We start from the raw sequence: 20495 nt of genomic DNA, 5'->3' as shown, positions 1-20495 counted from the left end.
AGATTGGAATTATAATCCTTCTTAACTTGAAATGTCATTTCCCTTTTGATTTAGCAAAGGCTTGTGTAGAACGACCTCAAAATAATGAACCTCCAACTTTTTATTACTAAGTCCTAGAGTTTGATGTTGGTAATCTTTTGTTGTGATTGTTAGTCCTCTCCTACTGAGACTGTCTTCCATTGTTTGATATTGGGAAACAACAAATGGAAAATGTATTAAATTCATGATGCGACAGGGTTTTTTCCCCAAACCATAATGAATCTTTTTCATTTTGTTCCGATTTCATTATGCCCTAGTGTACCATTTGTCGTCCACTGGTTAATGAATTAGACATTTACTCTACAATGCTTATGAGAGCATGTCTCCCCTAAAATAATGTTATATAATAAATCAGGAAAAATATATTTGAAACAGTATGTAAAGAAGTGCTGCAATAATGCTTAATGTGAAACATGCATAGTGACATTGCAGGATTTTCAGTGTGGGGTAACATTAGCTTCTTTTGTATTACGTTGCAAAAGGAGGACTACCAAGGATCATGAATCTATAACGAATACCCAAGATAAATCCCTAATTTAATGTGCATTCAAGTGTTTGCAGAGTCTGTGTCTCACCTGCTTGTAAACATGCACGCTATGCTGCTGTCACAGATCGTGTCACCTGGATGCTCCAAGCAGGTGTTCAGATATGGAAGGTGCATGTTTTTCGATTATCAACCACATCTCGTCTTGTTGCAAATTACATTTTTGCTACTTATGCTACACTTCATGGCGCTACTGTGCAGCTGGGTACACTTGAAATGATCATAAGACAGAGGGATGTGTGAGTCCTGGACATCCCTTGGTTTTGAAAAGTTATTTAGGAAATATATTGCAGTATGTTTATTTTGTTTACAAGTCGTTCAAGTGTACTACAGTACCCTTTTAATTTGAAATTATTTTGTAAACACCGGTTTATCTTTCTCTTTTCCAGGAGCACCATCTCCAGCGGGCCATCTCGGCACAGCAGGTTTACGGCGAGAAGCGAGACAACATGGTTATCCCCGTCCCCGAGGCAGAGCGCAACATCACGCACTACGAGTCCCTCTACCCCGGGGAGTTCAAGATGCCAAAGCAGCTTATTCACATACAGCGTGAGTAGCAGGCTTCTCGCCACAGGATTATCCTCTGAGCTGTGTTGGTGGTCTCTTAGCACGTGGTGGTGATGCTTTTGCTGTCGTGGAGGCACTGTGTTGTCGTGTGATGGTTTCAGGGGGTTTATGCTGCTGATTGACAGTTTCTGTTTGTGTGTAAACTGGGTTTTGTGGATCAGTAAGTTATTATGGCTGTAATGTCAGTCCAGCTGGCTGATAATTAAAAAGGTCCAATTTGTGTTGGACTACATGCTAAGAAAAAAAGAACTGATCCTTTGTGTGGAAACTAGAGATACCCTCCTTATATGAATAATGGAACACTCTGGTTTTAACATGGAAAAGTGACAGCTGTATGTATGTTATCACACGTCATGTTTCGCTTTGTTGTCCCTTGAGGGTCTGACAGCAAGATGTGCAATTTCAAAACAGACAGACAAGAGTAGTCTCTCCAGTGGTGAGAGAAAACAGAGTCAGTGTGTTATTTGTGCATGCTTGTTGTCTATTACTCTGACAGCATGTCCGTACCAAAATTGAATTTGGCAAACATGCACAGGTGAAATGATGGGCTTGCAGCAAAAAATAAAAGCACTGTATCTGCTGTCAAACATCAGTGTTATTGCAAACAATTTCACACATCCCTCTGTGCAAACATACCACTACACTTTCCACTCGACTGTCACAAGTTGGTATGCAGTCCTTTGTAAGTGTGGTGTTTTTCTCTATCTGGACAGTATGGCAATAAAGACAGACTTAGTTTGCTTATACGCCTCACACAGCATTAAATGCAGGTTTTTTTCTGAATATCTAGTTGCTAGTTTTGTCTTTCTTCAGCATAGTTTATGGGCTCTGTTGGTGCCACCAGTTGTCCAACTTAGCTGTGGATCTATGTTTAAGATGCTGGAATATAAACTTCCATAAAGCTGCACTGCTTTTGGTTACAGCAGAAGTTTGCTCAAGATCAGCTCTACATACCAAACAACTCTGTCAGCAGCCTCATCCTGGAAACAAACTATTCACTTAAATAAGTGAAGGAAATGCCATCATGTTGACATTTTACCTGTTTCTGAAAATAACCACTTTGTAAACGTTTTGTATTTGGAGGGAGTGGCAAACAAACAGACCTATGATGCTTTCCGACATGCAAAAGAAAAAAAGCCTGAAAACTTGTTGAAATATTTCTGGGCAAGCTGCATTTGTGAACCCTTTCTCTACTCAGAATGTTTCCTGCCAGATGCCATGTACAATTTCCACCTGAAGTCTGTGTTTTCTAGATTCTTCTCCAGGAGTGAATGTTTGAAAAAGGCTCTAGAAACAGTTTGAAGAAGTATTTCTCGTCAAATAGTACTAGAACAAACTTCTTTAGGTCCCTATATACTATAGATGCTCTGTGTTTAAACTGGAGACATGTAAAGCAGAGGGACAGTTGTGGCAGATGTTTTGCATCTGTGTTTTTGTTATTTAACATTTTAAACATGGGATAGTGAATGCATACTGCATACCTGTTCAGTGCTTCATGTTGTGACAGGAGAATGTGTTCATTTTATGATGCTCTCATAGTGACAATTCAGTAAATATTGTCTTTCATTCAATAGCTGATGGATTACAACTGACAGCTACTTTCCCATTTTACCAGACTAATCTGTAACTGTCTGGGGAATCTCCGGGCCATGGCAGCAGATTCTGGCCAGGCTCACCGATATGGCTCAAAACCCCAAAACCCCAGGCAACATTTGTGAGCAAGTGACTGGTTTAGTTCCCCGTCTGGATACTAGTATTTATCCTGAAGCTCTGCTTCACTGAGTTGGTGAAGGCAAAGAAGTAAACACAAGCACACTGCTTTGTAGTGATAAAAATAGTTTTTTTTTTTTTAACAATGTTTGACAGCAGTAGACCGATGATAAACGTGTCTGTGTTTCATACCCTGTGGCTTGTGTTTATCGACTTTGCATGAAATGATGCTGCTCATCCATATTCCACTTCATATTATAAATCATGACATGGCAGTTTTTAGTTTTGGTGGAATGTATTTCATCTGAAAACATTTGAATGGTTATTAAGTCCAGCCAACATATCTAACCGAACACATTGTACAACTTTTTCTGATTTTATTTTTTTGTGCATCATAAAAAGTGGAATTTGTTAAATATGCAGAAATTTGTTAACTTCAGTCTGCTACGCTTTGCTTACAGTGGTGATGTGCGTGGTTCAGACATCCTCCTGAAAAAGCTTTGACTTAAAGTGACTGTCTCTCCGGTAACTCATGCTTTTCCATCTCACAGCTTTCAGTTTGGACACAGAGCAGCCAGACTACGACCTGGATTCAGAGGATGAGACGTTTGTGAATAAGCTGAAGAAGAAAATGGAAATCACAGCCCTGCAGTTCGAAGAAATGATAGACCGGCTTGAGAAAGGAAGTGGACAGCAGGTATTTGTCACTCTGTGTGGGGGGAAAATTACCAGTTTTCAGGGAACTTGTGCAAACACATCTCTGACTTAGCATAACACAAAATAAATAAAACCTGATGAGTCAGATTGGGCCTTGTACTAAAGTGAATAATGTCCTGGTTCTTGTCATGTATTATAGTCATTTGAGAAGTTGGTGTCCAACTTAATCCATATTTTCTTGAACAGTTATGGAAAGCTGCTTTTCCACATCAAGCTTCTGCATGATTTTTTTGTCATTTCTGTAAAAATGTTGCATAGGGTCACACAACTGTCAAATGCAGTAGAAACAGTGCGTATGAGTATTTAGTTCTTGAATTTATTTTGACCACTAGACCTCTGACCTGATTCTCTCCCATGTTGTTTTGCAGCTCGTCAGTCTCCAGGAAGCCAAACTGCTGCTGAAAGAGGACGACGAGCTGATCAAGGAGGTTTTTGACTACTGGAGCCGCAAGAGGAAAACATGCAAGGGCGGCTCCCTCATCCCCAACGTCAAGCAGGAGAAGAGGGATGGCTCTAGCACCAGCGACCCCTATGTGGCCTTCCGTCGAAGGACGGAGAAGATGCAGACCAGGAAGGTAAGGAAGAAGTTGTGTTGTTGAATTTAGCTAATGAGTTTCCCAGCTGGGGATCGATAAGGTTTTTAATCTAATCTAATCTTGTTGATTGCAAGTTGGTTAAAGAATTGTCCTCCAATCTTTTGTCATTTTCAATTGTAATGCCTTACTTGCATTGATGTTTAAGGAAAGATTGACAAAAACATTGAAGCACAGAATGAACATGTGGCCAAAAAAACTGGAATACATGCAATGCTTCAAGCCATAACCCTAAAAACAATAAAAATGTATTGGTTTTTCAGTCTCAAGATTTGCTGGCAATGGTGTTACTATCTGAAATTAAAAGTTTTAGAAACAAATTGAAAACCTCAGCTGAACAAACTCTCTGGAGAAAGTCTTGGCGTACATGGGAGCATTTGTAGCTCTAAGACTGAATCATTACTGTTCCATTTTCAGAACCGAAAGAATGACGAAGCGTCGTACGAGAAGATGCTGAAGCTACGCAGGGACCTGAGCCGAGCTGTCACCATCTTGGAGATGATCAAGAGGAGGGAGAAGAGCAAGAGAGAGCTGCTGCACCTCACACTGGAAATAGTGGAGAAGAGGTAAGAAATTGGCTGTTAAGAGACTTTTGAAAGGTTTATGGTTCTCTGAATAACCTTGTTAGGGAAGTAGCTATTATAATGCAGCAGATTAATATATGCAGACTTTGTATGTCTTGATTGCAAATGTTCCTGAACGGATATATAATTGGGTAAGATATCTCCCCAGGAGTGTCTTGGGATTAAGGTTTTAAGGCCTGATTGTTTAGCTTCAGAAAGTTGAGAAGTATTCAATGTCAGACCTTTAAGCTGTGAAGTGTTTTGAAGGCTCTTGTGGTTAACCTACATGTTTGATTACGCTTTTGTTTACTCGTGAAGTTGAAATCCCAAGTTGAGGCCATTAGGGCATTTGTCCACAGGATTGATGAAATAGAGGAGTCGACCACATATTTCTGTAAAGTCAGGCTCCGCTGCTCGTGTTAATTGGGGGCATGGCTGTGTACACTGTTTATCATGCATTATCAATTACGAGTTCACCCTGTTTATTCAGTAGTGTCAGGAGCAAATTAGCTCATTGACTTCTATAATGCTGCTAGAGTCTTAAACCCACTAAGGAAGAACACTAGACTTTATTTTGTGTCAGTATTTTTTTTGTTTTTCCTACCTATTCTTCCCCCCTCCATACAGCCCCTACCAGCCATCCAAACATGACATTGGAATGAAATGAATTTGTTCTGAAAGTAGCTGTCAGTGTGAGCTTAAATTGGACCCTTCTCCTTGAAGTGCTTTTGATTTGTAGTGACATTTCAATTTCCTCTCGTTATCCCGGCCTGGTTTCTGCCTGCACATCAAAGCCAGTGTTTCCTCCCAGATTGGACCACTCTATTCTCAGTTGATAGCTTCCCTGCCCACTTCATGATATTATGCTGGGAGAGAGTGACCAAGGTGTGCTGCGTGGTTTGTGTGTGTGGTCTGACAGTTGTTTATTTTGGGCTGTTTCCATGCAAGGGTTATAATCGTTTGACCACAGCTGCATGATGTTGAAGATTTAGCATTATGTTGCAGTCATGTTGCTGAAAAATGCATTATAAATATAAATTATCATATTTAATGCACATATTTCTCCATAATTCATCCTCAACACTTGTTGTTATATGCCATATAAAACTGGCATTATTGGGGGGAGGGCAACAGGTGGGAAACAAAGTCGAGCAGTAAGTGAATAGATTTAGGATAGATTCCTAAATCCGCTCTCTACCCTTTCCTTTTTTCCATCAGGAATGTGATGCCAGACTATGGCAGCGAAGTGATGGCAGAGGCACTCGCTCAGCGAGCTCTGGTGAAGCCCGTCTACACGATCCCGCTCATTCCTCTGTCAAACAGTAACCAGTACAGACACCAGGACCACTTGGATATGAAGGACTACAAGAAAGTAAGGCCTTCTACAGTCACAACACACTCTGGCATCCTCATAATGATGCTGGGAAACAGATCAGAATTATTTCCATCCTCCTGGCTCTTGATTTGTGTGGGAGTTTGAACACAACATCTGCAGAAGTATCAGGAAAATGTTATTGACTTTACATTTGTCCTTTCACTTGAGTCAGTAGCCACATTGATAATGAATCGAAGACTTGTATAATCTAGAATACTGTTCCAAAAAATGAACTAGCATAAAGCTAAGCATTTTCATTTGAAAATGCAGACATAATAAATGGTAACTCATTGTGAATAGCTGAACATCATTGTCCGTGGGAGTGTGCAACAGATCTTAGATCGAGGACCAACTTCACAGTGAACCTCATCTTTTAGCATGCAGCTTTTTCTGTCTGTCATTTGCTACTAGCCATGTTAACTGTTTTAAATTGGGAAAGAAGAATATATTTCTACTGAGACTAGTTGTTTGATTTAGGGGGAATAAATTGAGTTATTGGATTATTGTAGATGTCGGCCTTCTAATGATACCTGCATTTCAAGCTGTATTGAAGGCAAGAAAATTAAGCATTAATTGAATTATTTTTTGCTTATGATTGGGGAGCCTTCTACCAAAAGACTGATATCACTTTAATATCACTTTATTTGTGCCTTATCATCAGGGTTATGTCACTGAAGCAGTAGGATACGTTCTTTTCATGCTGAGTCTCTCAACCTTAAAGCATTTAATGTAAAGCTGAGTCGCCACATGCTCCTATAATGTAGCACTTCATTACCCAGCACTCCTGTGAACTCTGTGTCACCTCTTGTCATTATAACTTCATTAGCTCCAGTGTCCAACAGCCCTCGCCGCCCTGCAGGGGCACAACTATTTCCTCCTCCCCCCCCCCTCCCCACCAGCTGGTTGACTTTCCTCTTTTGTTTACAGGCGATACGTTCTTTGCTTTACCTCCATCCACTCCTGCCCCCGTGACTCTAGCCCTCCCTCCTTCCATTGATTTGACACAGCACTTCTTCACCATAGAGTCCCTGTCTCTATGTTTGCGTTGCCGCCCCCAATGTCCAAAAGCTGAATAGGATCTGACTAATCCTAGTGGAGTTGGAGTCTGTTCAGACGGGGAGGGGTCGTCCCACTGGGGAAATCCGGGTGAACTGGTGGCACGGGGTAGATTGAGGAAGAGGGGGGGAGGGGGGCTGAAGCCATCTGGCAAGGCAGTGGCATCTGGCACATGCTGCCATCTGCATATCAATGCCTCTTTACTCACTATTGTTTCTACACACTTTTCCTCCTGTGCATCAACCTCCAACACGAGACTGCAATCACCAGTAATGCTTTCCATCTTTTTGATTACACAGACCTTTGTCTAAACATTAACCCACTGTGTCTCCTTCCCGTCTTTTACAGCCGGAGAAGACGGAGGCAGTGCGAACCAAAAGGAAATACGAAAAGAAACCCAAGATCCCTCCTCTGTCAGCGCCTCCACATTCAGGACCATCGGTGTTCAATCCCAAGGACCTCAACCAGTACGATTTCCCGAGCTCAGACGAAGAACCCTACTCACAGGTAATGCTATTTAACTCCATCGCTTCTTATATTAGACTCAAGCAACAAGGAAGAGAAGAGCTGTAATTGTAAACTTACAGGTGCTAGACCTGAAATATGCCCATTGTGTCAGGTGTAAATTAGCCATGGGTTCAGTTCTCCAGAACTGATGAATGTTTTTTATTGTTTAGATTCATTCAGGTTCCTCAGAGGCAGAGGAGGAGAATGACCCAGATGGCTGCTATGCGTTCAGGAGGAAGGCTGGCTGTCAATACTACGCTGTGAGTGCCCTCCTTTGACTTCAATGCTTCTATTATTAGTGTCATCAGTGGGCTGGTCAGTCTGGCTAAATACACTGCTGGACAGAACAATGCACTAACAAAGACTCACCTTCTCCTATCTCTTGTTTTAGCTCTGGACTTTAATTCATGTCCTTTTCTTTCTCTCTTCCATCTCCTTCAGCCTCAACCAGACCAGAGCAGTAACTGGCCGTGGGTGAGCCCGTCAGAGGGTGGGCTCGGCGATCCGCGCTTCCGCTACTGTCTGACCTCGCTGAACGTGCCGCGTCGATGTATAGGGCTCGCAAGGCGCCGTTTGGGCAGAGGGGGCAGGTGAGTTCAGTATGGCATTTTGATTTCCTCACACTCGCTGAGATCTGATCAGGGGTTCGATTGCTTAGAATATTCTGTAGGAGCAAAAGCAAAATGGTTTGTTTCACTAACTCAAATTTTTATTAGTTTCTTTTTTTTTTAACCCTTAATTGCTCTGTGCATTAACCCATAGTGGATGTGGTGATTAAAAGTGAGAAGAGATTCCATAAATTATAAACCCACATAGCCCTAAAATAATGAAAATCAGACAACAAAAGTAAATCATAGCAGAACAAAAACCACCATTCAAATAATAAATCACCCTTAAACATTAGAACTAGTCTGGAAAAATATCACAAGAGCTGGACAATACCCAAAAACTCTTAGAGTAAAAACAAATCATTTCCAGTGTTTGAATGATTTTTTATTTTTGTGAGGCTTTAAAACAACCTTTTAACGTTTGTGTTGGAAAGTTGAGTTATTGATCAGTATGTTACCCAGGTGCAACGTACTTTCATCATTTCAGCAAACACAGCCTAAGAAAATGTAGAAACGGGAAATGAAATGTGTGCAGGAATGCTGCCAGAGCCAATACTGAGCAGGTGAAGCCGAGCCAAGTGTTGTCTGTATCTGCTGAGGCTGTTTACCGTAGCAGCTCTTTGGCAGGTCACCAGTGATCATTTGGCGGGCACATTCCATTATAAATATCAAGCTGGCTGCTTAAATGATGTACACGACACACACATTTCGGGATTCACCTGCTCCTGTGGCTTACAGACAAATCAGAAAACTTCCGCTGAGTATTAACAGAATCATGTCCTGCAGCCCTGTCTAATATCTGCTCAGTAATTACACAGACGATTGAATAAAGCACACTGACTAGAGGAGGTAGCCAGAGGCTTGCCATGGTGCTGGCTATTGCAGAGGAGACCAACTTGTTTAGACCGTATCTGTCTTACAGACGTACATGAGATTGGCAGTGTTCTGTCTGTCTGCAGCTGACCTTATCACCTGCCCCAGGGGAAGCTGACAGACCCGACTATCAGTCTTCTTCAATATGATGTGCACTTGTGATAGCAATACTTGATCAAGTTAGAAAACACAGAGCTTAGTATGATTGTTTGGACAGACTTGCAGTGTGTCTGTGGGGACTGCAGTGCTGGTTGGTCCAGTTGTTGTTCTTGGCCACAGGTCTGACTCAATATCTTAGCGAGGATCTCTATGAAATCTTGTACAAACGTGCTCCAGTGATTCCTTAAGTCTTCAGTTATTCCTTAGAATTCAAGACAGTGTATCACAGTATTTTTACCTAGCAGCAGTAGTACTTTTTTATTTGTAAAACCAATGTTCAAAAATAAATATTGTTAAGTTGCAGTTTTCTCTATTTCCTTCCAACTTCCTTTCAGTATGGGAAATACAAAATCTACATATATTATCATGAACTTTTATCTTGAATAGAACGGCTATACTAAAAATGGGGATACCCCTGAGTGCTAAGCACCTAAATTAGCCTAAGTTGTCTTTGTTTTTCTTGATTTAACAAACAGTACAGCCTCATGAATCTCCAGCACAGCTGTAGACTTTGAGTTTTGTTCCATTACATAAGAGTTCTGTTCTGTTCTTACTGCAGAACTGCATGTTTTTGTCCTGTTTGTGCAATACTCTGCTATAATTGGTACCACTGGCCCAGTGGACATTGTAATTACATGACTGGTATTCACAGCACTTGAGCAATACTCCAGTCACAACCAGGATGTTGATGCTGTCATGTACTGCTAATGGTTACAGCATGTTTAATTTTCTCTGACCTTAAATGACTCACTCAGGGGGATTTGTCATACTGATTTTTGGTTTTGTTCCAGGAGCTTATTGGACAGAGCACACACAGACATAGACGGCATCTGTCAGGGCTTGGACTCTGACCCCGAGCCTGAACCACTCTCCTCGCCACTTCCAAGGTCTCCGCTCCGCAACTCCAACGCCAGTACCTCAGAAACCAATACCTCGGACCCAGCCAGCTCCTCCCGCCCTCCATCCTCTTCTTCACCTCTGACGTCATCATCAACACCTGTGGACCTCCGCCAGATTCTTTTGAACATTAAAGCATGCCGCTGGAGGCACTTCAGACCACGGACGCTATCCCATCACCCCTTGGGTGAAGGAGACTTGTCTCGCAGAGGATTTAGGGATTTAAGCCGGACTGTGTCGGGACTAACTCGGACCCTGTCTGGAGGAGCCACTTCCCAGAACCGCACCGGCCCAGCCCTCAACCCTGTCAATGGTGAGTCAGTTGTTTCCTCTGCTGCGCTGCTTGGTGCTTTTCTTTCTTCCATAATTTGTACAGCTAAATATTTACTTTGGTCTGAACATAAAGTGGAGTTAATTTTGTTGCTTTATTGCGTTGTAAGCAAAAGTTTCTTGGCACAACCAGGAGCAGATTTGAATCTAGTTTTATAAAATGTCAGCCTACAGGGTTTGGGATTCTGGCAGGAAGTCCAAAGAGTAAATTTAGTGAAGCCTGGTTACTGTGTGTTCACTCTTAGCTGTGATTAAGTCAGTAATTTAATTCTGTCTTGGCTTGAATTAGAAATAGTTTTTCTTTGTTTTTCAGCTGCTGGTTGAGCGTATTAAGTTTGTGGTTTTTTTGGGAATTAGAAAGGACATTTTGCAAATATGTTTTCTGTAAAACATGAGGAAACGACTTAATTAAAGCCAATATGCACTCTTTATTTTTGTTCGTCATTCTTATCCGGATCGAATTATTGCACAATGCTATCACATATTTTTCTCATCGTGCCGGCCTAGTTCACATCCGTGATTTGTAGCTGGTCTTTTATTGCTTTGTTGTTGCATTGCTGCAAGAATTTTAGAGGAATAAAAACACCGTAAAAGGGAATTGGAGAGAAGTGGTTATTTGTATTCCATTGCCTAGGTTCATGAAAGTTAGTGCTTATGTTGCAATTTTTGACAGATACTGTAATCGTGATATGATTAAGCTGATATTTCAATCTGTGCAAGAAACTATTTACATTTAACTTTACTGAAACAACACTAAAGTCATGTTAATCTGATATTTTTAAGGCTCAGTCCTAACATGTTGTTTCAGATCTGTTTAACATTTGTAGGTGACAGCAAATCACACACTTTAAATTATAAACTTCTGCACATTGCCTTATAGCAATCTTGATAATGTTTGGAAAAATTGTGCATCCTTGTGTGCACAATACAAACAAAAACCAATTCATCAGAACTGTTGGTCATATCACCAAACCCAAAGAGGTTTTAATGAATAAACAACGACAGCCTCGGAGTGTATTGTTTGGAGCTCAGCCGAATAGTGTGGCAGGAAAGGAGGACTGCTCTGACTATTCCAGGACCCTTTGTCCGACTTTGGCTCATCATCTTTCTGTACAGAAAACAAAAATAATTAACAGAATTGCCTTTGTAGCAGGCATGCAGAGGGCTGTAATTGAAAAATGTATTCATGCATAAAATGACATGAGGTGCTGTTGAATAATTGATTTTATGCATGTGAATATTCAAATGTGAAAAAGTAGGACTTAAAAAGCCAGCTGCTGCTCTTGTGAAACACTTTTTGATGAGGCACCTCAAAGGTAGATTGCTCTGCTCTGGCTGGGGCTCCCATGCTGCTGGTAAATCACATTCACTTCCTGTTTACAAACCTCTCTCCATATTATAATACATTAATTCCTGCTCCCATGGCTGGGGGAAGTCAATTAGAAATGGTCCTGTATAAATAGATCCATGAGACGTGCATGAGTGTGTCTGGGTTGGTGGCTGTACACATGGCGTCAGGGAAATGGGGGCATTTCAGGCAAATTACCAGGGATACAAATTTACCAGGAACCAGACCTTTCAGGCTCAATAACTCAAAATGAGTTGTGTCATTTTAAGGTTTTTTTGGCTGAATGCACTACAACTTTCTGTGGTCTTTGTGGTTGCTGCTATGTGAAGGATTTCTAAATAATATTGCCTGAACTGAACAAACTGCTAAAATGACATTTGGTCAACATGTTTGTTACTAGTTTAACTAAGATAAAATAATCCTTTATTTATCCCACAATGGGGAAATTTACATAGTTACAGCAGCAAAGATTGCAAACAAAAAGTGAACACAGTACAATTTAAATAAAAAGAGAAAAATTAAGAATGTACAAAAAAAAGATAGATACCACCAAAGTGATGGTAAGAAATGCCCTGAAACAAACTGAAGGTATAAGTCCTGTTGGCTTTTTTCCTCCCCTGTGATCGATTCCTATATTTGGAAGAATAATGTTTCCACCTTTTAGGGTTGTTTCTGTAATTAAACTGGAACGCGATTGAAAAAAAAAAAGAAAAAAGTAGAGTATGCCCACTGCATGGAGTCACGAGGGGACATTGCTTTGTTTTTTCAGAGACCTAATCTCAGCACACTCGCACACGGTTTTTCCTTTTATTCGTTTCTTAGTTGGAGCAGCTGATTTCTTGTTGTTGTGAAGACCACTCTGCTGTTTTGGTTGGTCCCTGATAATGTGGTGAATAATAGTGGATTTTAAATCTGCTTAATTAATTTGCTACAAAGCCCCCCCCCCCCCCCCCCCCCCACACACACACACACACATAGCGGAAACCTAAGCAAACTATAATTTAGCTGTTCCAACAGACTGATAACTTTCCCTAGGCCATGGAGAAGCCTTTTTTTAATTTGTTGTCTGCAGGTCTTTCTGAATCTATCAGTGTAAGTTCACTGCTGAGAAGAAAAGTAACAATGTACTCTTTGGTTACTTTACTTGAATTAAAAGTTCTGATCTGCATTCTCCTCAAAGTGCTCCTGAGAAGATCACTAATGGACAAGGAGAAGATGTCGTGTTTATGGCTGGTTGTACTTTGTAGAGAGGCTGATACTATATGTATAGTCTTGACTTTCAGAGTCCTGGAAGTGTGCATGTTGAGTCACAGGGACACTTGTTAATGTTCTGAGCAATACTTTTTTGTTTTACAAAGATTGGCAATTTGATGACCGGAAAAATTTAAAGTGACACTAAAAATCTTTTCTGTCTTTCTATTGTAAGTTCTTTTGGAGCTTTTGCCTTTTATTTTGACAGGACAGTTGATAGATAAAGATATCGATAGTGGAGAATGACATGCAGGACGGAGTCGCAGGTCAAACTTCAACCTAGGCCGTCAGCTTGTAGGACCATGGCCTCTGTACATGGGGTGTTACCTAACCCCTTTAGAAACCAGAAATTAAGGCGCCACAGTACTGAAGTTTAATACCAAGCCATAATTCTGATTCCAGTTTGAAGTCTCAGTACATCAAAAACAAATGTTTCCATGTTACTCCTGATTTTACTGAATCCAAGGATTCTTGACTGCATGGATATGTGTGCGCTAACACTACAGGTAGAACACGTCGTTGTAGCAGTTACCTTGAATCATTGTGCAAATATGAATGAGAGCTGCTCAGTGAAACCTCAAGAGTGTACAAAACATTTAGTCTTTGTGTGATAAAACATCAAACTGGACCTGGTTTCTTCTGTTCCCTTTCGTAGCCTCTTAGCCACAAACCCAAATCAGCTAGACCCTTGTGTTATTGTGCCAAAGTCCCTCTGATGTCTGAATGCCTTCTGAGGCATCAGAGAACATAATGCAAACAGGAACACATGTTCTTTGCTTGTTGGTTACTTTTGGCTGAATTACCATGAAGTGTGATTCCAGTTTCATCATCGATTGTCCTGCCTGTACAAGCTCCACAGTTACTGTATTGTGTTGGTAATGATTTAAAATGTCATCAACATCTGCATGAAAAATAAGCTTCTGACAGCTGTAGTGAAAATATCGATCTCTACAGCCTAGACAACTTAAGCTGAACAAAAGGAATTGCTTTAGCATTGAAGTTGTCATACTTTTTTTTTTTAATATTTGTATTTCATCAGATTTTGCTAAATTAACTCAAAGCATTTCTCACTGTATAATCTTGAAATAGTCTTTTTCCAAACTCCATGACTGTTGCAGTTTTTCAGCAGATTGCATGGGTCTTATGAAAGTTTCACCTGCAGTAGAAATACAGCAGCTAAAGGCATTTTGGCTTCTGTGATGTCATTTTTTCATAACAAATGTAATTTCTTCAAATGCTTTATGACGCCTCTATGACGTGTTGTTGCTTCTTTTTACATAGAAGGGAAGCAATGTAGTGACAATTTCAAGCAACGACTTGCAGATCAAATGATTCAAATCATATTTGTTTGGTCTGTTGACACATTTATCTTTCTTTGAGTAGGAGTCCCACGCCCTGTTTACACGAGTTCATCCAAAAAGGCAATCATTTGTTACGTTTTGCTGTTAATCTACACAATCACAGCATTTTGGTGCCTTCAAACGGAAGGTTTTGAAAACGGGTCCCGGAGTGTCTCAAAGTTTTCAAAACGGCACCATTTCAGTCGCCATGTAGGCGGTGTAGGCTGGTAAAATGAAACGCTGGCTTTGCGCACATGCTCATTATACTTCCAGTGAATCGCCATGCGAGGGTAGATGGAGGACTCCCATGTTCTGTTTGTACTATTCACTCCTTGTCGACATTTATTTAATATGGAATCTCTTTGTAGTTTACGGTCACTTGGAGTACCACCCCACCTTATCGTGCCTCCACACAGATATTCTTGTATTAGCTGTTTTTGGATGTTTACACCTCCCGGTTCTGTAGTTGTTTATGCAGAGCCGTGTGCACGTTATTATTTTTAAACTAAAAACGACTTCCTTTCCAGAGGATTGTTCTCATGTAAACGTGGCTTTAGCTGATTCAATTGTAAAACAAAGCACACAGTCATATTCTGGTTTTGACATGTGCATCTTCTCCGTCCTGTCCACAGTGTTCACGGCAGAGCAGTACCAGCAGCACCAGGAGCAGCTGGCCCTCATGCAGAAACAGCAGCTGGAGCAGAGCCAACAGCAGCAGCAGCAGAAACAGCAACAGCAACAACAACAACAACAACAATCCAACAACAACAACACCACAACAACTACCAACGCACAGGTCAGTGAGGATGAACACAACCAGCAGCCTAAACTACACCTGTGCTTCAACTTAATAAAAGAGCGTCTGTCGGCTGTGAAAGTATTAAAAGAAAGGATGTCTATCACCGTGTTTAAATCTTATCCACTCAGATTCAGATTTTGGATCCATCTATTTTTTGTCTTCTTCCTTTGCTGATTTCTGAAAGCTCTATCATAAAATAAGGGTAAAATAGGTGTCTTTTTATATTAATCTGCTAATATGGAAATAATTTAAAGTTGAAGGTCTGTTCACACGTCCTTAGGAAACGGGACACATCGTCATTCCCACGAGCAGAATTAACACCACTGGCTGAGTTCCTGTTTGGCAGCAGGAGTGCTGAGCTCAGCACTTTCATACATTTCGACAAAGCGGTCAAGTCTTTGGCTCATACTCTCGTTTTTTTTTTTTTTCCTTTCTTTCTTTCTGATTTCACAACCAGGCACTTGGGTCCAAGACTCTGGACCAGGCCAGCGCCCAGTTTGCTGCTTCGGCCCTCATCACCACGGACCAACTGCTGACCTTCAAGCCCAAAGAGGAGCTGGTGCTGGCGAGTGGAGTCAACGGGGTCCTGGCGAGTGCAGGTAAGGTTCACTTATCTACAACTTAACACAAAAAGGAAGAGGAATTTTTGTTACTTCTGTCCATTAAATATTGTACTGTGGGGTCATGACTCTGGGTCCTGAGGGCTCATCAGATGATTTATAGGAAAAAAAGACAAATATTTCTGTAACACCAGTTTGATTATTTTCTCTAACTTTTCTCTACTTATTGCTTTTTCACGAGTTAGGAAAACTTTTGTCCCCCCGGGCTTCTTAAGTTAACAAATGGAGCGAAGCAAAAACGACACATAATGAATACTTATTAATGATAAGACTTGCAGATTCCCTCAATTCTTTTAAATCCCTTCTTAAAACATACTTTTACAGACTTGCTTTTATGTGATGTCATCTTCTTAATGTCTTTTCTTACTGGTTTTACTATTTTTATCTTCTTTTACTTCTTACTGTCCTTTTTATTTATGCTCATATCTTAACTCCTCTTATGTTTTAACTTGGTAATTTCTTATCTTACTTACTTTGTCTATTTATGTTTCATATTTATATTTACTTTGTATTTTTATTAATATTATAGTTTTGGTTTTTTTGATCCTTTAACCACTTGTTTCTATTTCTTTTACTGCTCTTATCTTCTTATTGCTGTTATCTTTTGATTCGCTTTTAGCTCTTTTAGTTTCTTACATCTTTTTAAATCTTTGGTCCTCTTGGTCTCAGCTCGTGTTGTTGGGTTCTTGTGTTGCCTGGGTTCTTATGATGGTTCTTGTGATGGTCGGGTTATATATGTCTGTTGGGTATCGTGCACTATGGGTTATTTTCTGTTGAATTGTATTTAATAATTCTTAGTATTTTGCATTTGTTATGTTCTTGCTGTTGTTTATGTTCTTCTGTGTTTGGTTTAGTTTGTTCTTGTTTTTGCTGTTTGTCAAAGCACTTTGTAAACCTGTGTTTTTAAAAGGTGCTATATAAATAACGTTATTATTATTATTATTATTACTTAATCCAGACTTTTTGTTCCTCAGGTGTTTTCAAAGGCTTGCACCTCTCCAGCACAACCGCCACCCTCCACCAGACCAACCAGACGACACACACCACCGCCCCCGTGGCCCAGACTTTTCTCCAACCCTCCTCCATCTCCACCAACCCATCGTCCGTCAACGCTATCCCCACCTCCCTCACCTCCACCCCCAGCGCCCACGCAGCAGCAGCACTGGGGATCCTGGGATGCAGCCCTGCCAACGCCAGCCCCGCCACCACTCAGGTCCTCATCGGGAACAACATCTGTCTGAGTGTGCCGTCGGCCGCCAGCCTGGCTGGACGCCACATTCCCCGGACCCTCGGCAACGTGCCGCCCTCTGCCTTAAAGCTGTCTGCCACAACCAACATGCAGATGCCCAAAGTCTCCGGAGCATCACCCATGGATCTGGGCTCAAGGTGAGGCAGTTTGTTGGACTTAATCTCTTAGAAAGTTTGGAGTATTTCTGCCATTTCTGCCTGTAAAATGACCTCAAAGGATTAAAACAAGTGTTTAAAACATCATAATATTTGGTTATTTGAAAGATTTGGCATAATTTCTGTACCGTCCCATTAACCTGTTTTGACAGATTTTATAGCTCATAAAGAAATGTTTATCCACAGGGTCTAATCAGTTTACACTTGATTCAAGGCAACATACTGTAAAATCCAGAATATAAGTCGCACCGGTATATAAGAAGCACCCTGTTATGAAGGTCTCTTTATAGAGGAAAAAAAAGTTTAAACTGTCTTCCTGCGTGACGATTTATATTGTGTTGAGCGATGTCTACAACATGCATTTTCTGTGCAGCTGTGTCGATCTTTAAGTTCCGTCTGTTTTCACTTTCGGGAGTTTGCGCTCCTACTAGCTACAGAACGGTAATTGAGCTCTCAGCCTGCAGGGAAAGTTGTGAGGCACAGACTCCTAGCTTGCGAGTCACTCCGCTGGTCACTCTTTAAATCAAAAAAGCACTCCACAATGTTTATTTACGGAACAATATACCACTGTTTTCTGTAAATGCATGATTATCACATCATGAGGGAGAAAAGACGTGGAAAAAGTTGCGCAGCCAGACTGGTCTTTCCCAGCACGGCATGCAACCAGCTTTCAATACACAATGAATGGGCATGGCTTTTTAATCGCATCAGGTTGCAGTTGGTGGCTGCTGCACCCGCTGTAATGACGGCGCGTGTTTCAGTATTTTATACTGGTGTATAAGACGCAGCTGACTTTTAAGACGAAAAAATAGGTATTAAAAGTGCGTCTTATACACCGGAATTTACGGTACATGTAAAACTTTTTTTTTTAAATAAACACACAGGAGTTGAAACGTTAATCTTTTTCCTTTCTCCCACAGGGATAATCACGACGAAGACAAGCCAGCACTGAACAGTATAGCAGACAACACAGTGGCCATGGAGGTGACGTAGTAGCGGTGCAGCGAGGAGTCCGCTCTTTGGGTGCTGTGCATCGTAGCATCGGGAATGCAAAAGGGACAACAGGACTCTGACGCAGACAAGACAGAACGAACGAGAGGCCGCGGCCACTCGCTTGCAATTCTCATCTCTCATACTTTTTAAACCTTTATTTTTGTTTTTGTTTTTTTGTTACTGTTAAAAGTACAAGATCGACATGTGTAAATTATGAATATGGCAAATTAGTATCTGTACAGTAACTACATATTTGTAATATCCCCCTTGTATATATATTACTTGAATACAGAACTGTCCATTTGTGATGTTTTGCACTTGGGAGTCAACTTAAAGGAAAAAAAAAGATAGCCAAGTAACTTGTGGCGAGTGTGAGAGATGTGGGAGTTGTATAGACAAAGAGTTTTTATCACATCATGTGCATGGTGCGGAGCCTGCTGTTTTTATCTATTTATTGTGCTGTGTTTACAGTTTTTTTGTTTTCGGTTTGTTTTTGTTATTTTTTTTATTTGTACACTGTACCTTCGTTGGTTCCTGTGCTGTAGTAAATGTTAGGTAGCTACGGACTCCTGGGTATTTTTGTATATTGTGAACACAAAGCAGGTCCCCCACCCCCACCCACCTTTCTTTTGGGTCCCTGTGCTTCTCTCTGTGGATCATGTGAAAATCAATGGTGACATACATACAGACCAGGAGAGCCAGGAGGAGGAGGAGGATGAAGAGGAGGGTGACTTTGGTTCACTTAAAGAGAGGTGCTCCTCTCTTCCTGGGAGCTTCCATTAACATTTTCCCAAACACAAGTAACAAAACAGGGATGAAGTCTCTTCCCAGAAGCCTCTGCTGCTTCTGATTAAAGCACTATTTTTTTTGTGATGTTTCTGTTTTTGTTCATGGTTTTGATAAATATCAATGCTGCTTTTGTATTTTTGTTTTTAAAGGGGCAGTCCTTCATTTTTCATGCAAGCAGAGTCTCCCCTTTCTATTTGATTTATCCCACCAACATTTTTGTAAAAAAAAAAAAAAAATCAGTTATTTTTGTATTTTTTATTTCCTCGTTCTTGTGGTAAACTTGATTGTAAGCTTTTTGTTTATTGAAAGACTTCATTCTTTCTGTTCCTTTGTTACTTGGTCATGCATAGGTGATAAGGGAGGTGAATGGGCAGTAATCGCTGTACGTGTTTCATCATTCCAGTTTTTAAAAACAAAAAATGCTAATGAGAGGATTGAGGGAGGGAATATGAAAAAAAAACCATGAGTTTTCTCCCCTCTTTTCCCCTGTTTTGATTTTCTTTTGATTTTCTTTTTTTCTTTGAAAAAAGAATCTCCAGACGGCTGCAAGGCCAAAAACCACAAGTATTGGGTGCCTTCCTTTGGGGAATTTAATGTTCTCTCTTCTGTGAAGAGTTAGGCACAAAGGCAGCATTACTTAGTAGTGCCTCTCGTCTTTGTCTGAATTTGAATGCCCAGTCCAATGGCAGGATATATCCTTGAGGTTTACTTGTCCCACCTGGAGGCTGAAAAGACTAAAAAAAAAAAAAATGTGACAGAACTCTCACTAAAATAAGACAATAAAGCCCAGGGCATTAAATGTGAACTGTTCGGACTCTGGTGTCTTTTATACTCCTGTGTGTGTTTCTGTGTGTGTTTGTCACCACAAGTATCTCAAGTTGTATACTTTATTTCATTTAGATTTTGTAAGTTAGGTCAAGTCATTCATCCTATTGCATCTTTGAGAGTCAGTTAAATATCTTCAGTGCAGAAACACTGTTATTGATTTGATACGATATCAATGTCTCTCATTTCTCTTCAGTTAAAGGTCCCATATTCTTCTTTTTGTGGTTTTATATGCTCTTTAGTGTGTTTTCCAAGTGTCCTGTGCATGTTTAGGCACGTCTGTGCAAAAATTCAAAGTCCGCGGAAACACGGCTTCTCCTACGTCCTCCTGTTAGCTGTGGCATTAGCTGCATGTAACGCTCGGTTCTAGCCCCCCTCGATAAAAATTTGCCAGTGTGACGTCTTGTCAGTGTGATATCACTGATCTAAGCCCATTGGCTCGTTGTGGCGAGCCCAGCAGCTCATGTTGCACGCCCCTTAACTTCTGTAGCACGCCCACGATATGCCGTAGCCTGCGGTAGCACAGTAGTGCTAAGGTGCTAATGTTTATGCTGGCTGCATTCCCAATGTGGTAAAAGAGACGGGACA

At 40.9% G+C, this 20495-nt stretch overlaps 1 protein-coding gene across 2 annotated transcripts in view; it reads left to right on the top strand.

Annotated features, from left to right (window-relative positions):
- The window catches only part of epc1a (enhancer of polycomb homolog 1 (Drosophila) a), a 32047-nt gene extending 12160 nt beyond the window's left edge, over nucleotides 1–19887 (top strand). For both annotated transcript variants that reach the window (XM_061065073.1, XM_061065072.1), the window contains 13 exons: nucleotides 973–1132; nucleotides 3412–3557; nucleotides 3946–4152; nucleotides 4588–4736; nucleotides 5952–6105; nucleotides 7513–7671; nucleotides 7842–7931; nucleotides 8113–8261; nucleotides 10103–10521; nucleotides 15110–15273; nucleotides 15734–15875; nucleotides 16871–17282; nucleotides 18221–19887. In XM_061065073.1, coding sequence (XP_060921056.1) covers nucleotides 1033–1132; nucleotides 3412–3557; nucleotides 3946–4152; nucleotides 4588–4736; nucleotides 5952–6105; nucleotides 7513–7671; nucleotides 7842–7931; nucleotides 8113–8261; nucleotides 10103–10521; nucleotides 15110–15273; nucleotides 15734–15875; nucleotides 16871–17282; nucleotides 18221–18293 — 2364 coding nt within the window. In that variant the 5' untranslated portion in view covers nucleotides 973–1032 and the 3' untranslated portion in view covers nucleotides 18294–19887. The remainder of the gene's footprint in view (nucleotides 1–972; nucleotides 1133–3411; nucleotides 3558–3945; nucleotides 4153–4587; nucleotides 4737–5951; nucleotides 6106–7512; nucleotides 7672–7841; nucleotides 7932–8112; nucleotides 8262–10102; nucleotides 10522–15109; nucleotides 15274–15733; nucleotides 15876–16870; nucleotides 17283–18220) is intronic.
- Nucleotides 19888–20495: the final 608 nt, after the last annotated feature.

Source organism: Labrus mixtus, chromosome 19, assembly GCF_963584025.1.
Source record: "Labrus mixtus chromosome 19, fLabMix1.1, whole genome shotgun sequence".
NCBI lineage: Eukaryota > Metazoa > Chordata > Actinopteri > Labriformes > Labridae > Labrus > Labrus mixtus.
Note: the sequence above shows the minus strand (reverse complement) of the source record. Positions and strands in the feature narration are given on the sequence as shown.